Consider the following 1114-nt stretch of genomic DNA (forward strand, 5'->3'; position numbering starts at 1 on the left):
ATGGTAGGATACTACAGGAGGTTCATTGAAGGATTCTCCAAGATCGCAGGACCAATGACCAAGTTGTTGAGAAAGAACACACCGTTTGTTTGGTTAGATGAATGTGAGCAGAGTTTTCAGACTCTAAAAGAGAAGTTAACAACAACACCGGTGTTAGCAGTACCAGAAGTTGGTAAGGATTACACCGTATATTGTGACGCATCTAAGCATGGACTAGGATGTGTACTCATGCAAGATCGGAAAGTCATATCATATGGATCAAGACAGCTCAGACCACATGAAGTCAATTATCCGACACATGATCTCGAGCTAGCAGCAGTTGTGTTTGCATTAAAGGGATGGAGACATTTTCTATATGGAGCAAAGTGTGAGTTATACACCGACCACAAAAGTCTCAAGTACTTCTTCACTCAGAAGGAATTGAATATGAGGCAGAAATGATGGCTTGAATTAATCAAGGATTATGACTTGACCATCAACTATACACCAGGGAAGGCTAATGTTGTAGCCGATGCCTTAAGTCGCAAGAGTACCGGAGGAGTTGAACAAGAACTACCACCGGAGTTGAAGAAGGAGATTAGCCAAGCACAGATACAGCTCTGGGAGAAGGAAGCACATGAGGGAATATCGGCACTACAAGTCACAGATGAACTAAATGTGAACTTCAAGGATGAGATCATCATGGGCCAATTGGATGATAAATTCATCATGGAGGAAATAAAAAGGATTGATGAAGGAAGACCATTAGAATTTCACCTGGGCGAGTCTGGATCGTTATGGTTTCAGAAAAGGATTTGTGTTCCAGATAATGATGAGATCAAGGAAGTTATACTCAGGGAAGCACATCAAACACCGTACTCAATTCACCCAGGAAGTACAAAGATGTACATGGACCTAAAAGAGTTATTCTAGTGGAATAACATGAAAAGAGAAATTGCACAATATGTGGCGGAGTGCCATACCTGTCAAAGGGTGAAGGCCGAACATCAGAGTACGGCAGGTCAGTTGCAACCTTTACCAATCCCAGAATGGAAGTGGGAAGAGATAGGAATAGATTTCATCACCGGACTACCCATGACCAATAAAAAGAAGGACATGATATGGGTAATCGTGG

General features: G+C 42.1%; 1 protein-coding gene across 1 annotated transcript; it reads left to right on the forward strand.

Annotated features, from left to right (window-relative positions):
* Positions 1 to 912, forward strand: LOC139834948 (uncharacterized). The gene is made up of 2 exons (XM_071824875.1): positions 1 to 172; positions 491 to 912. The coding sequence occupies exons 1-2, from the start codon at positions 1 to 3 to the stop codon at positions 910 to 912; spliced, it is 594 nt and encodes a 197-aa protein (XP_071680976.1).
* Positions 913 to 1114: the final 202 nt, after the last annotated feature.

The sequence above is a fragment of the Lolium perenne genome, chromosome 1 (genome assembly GCF_019359855.2).
Source record: "Lolium perenne isolate Kyuss_39 chromosome 1, Kyuss_2.0, whole genome shotgun sequence".
Lineage (NCBI taxonomy): Eukaryota > Viridiplantae > Streptophyta > Magnoliopsida > Poales > Poaceae > Lolium > Lolium perenne.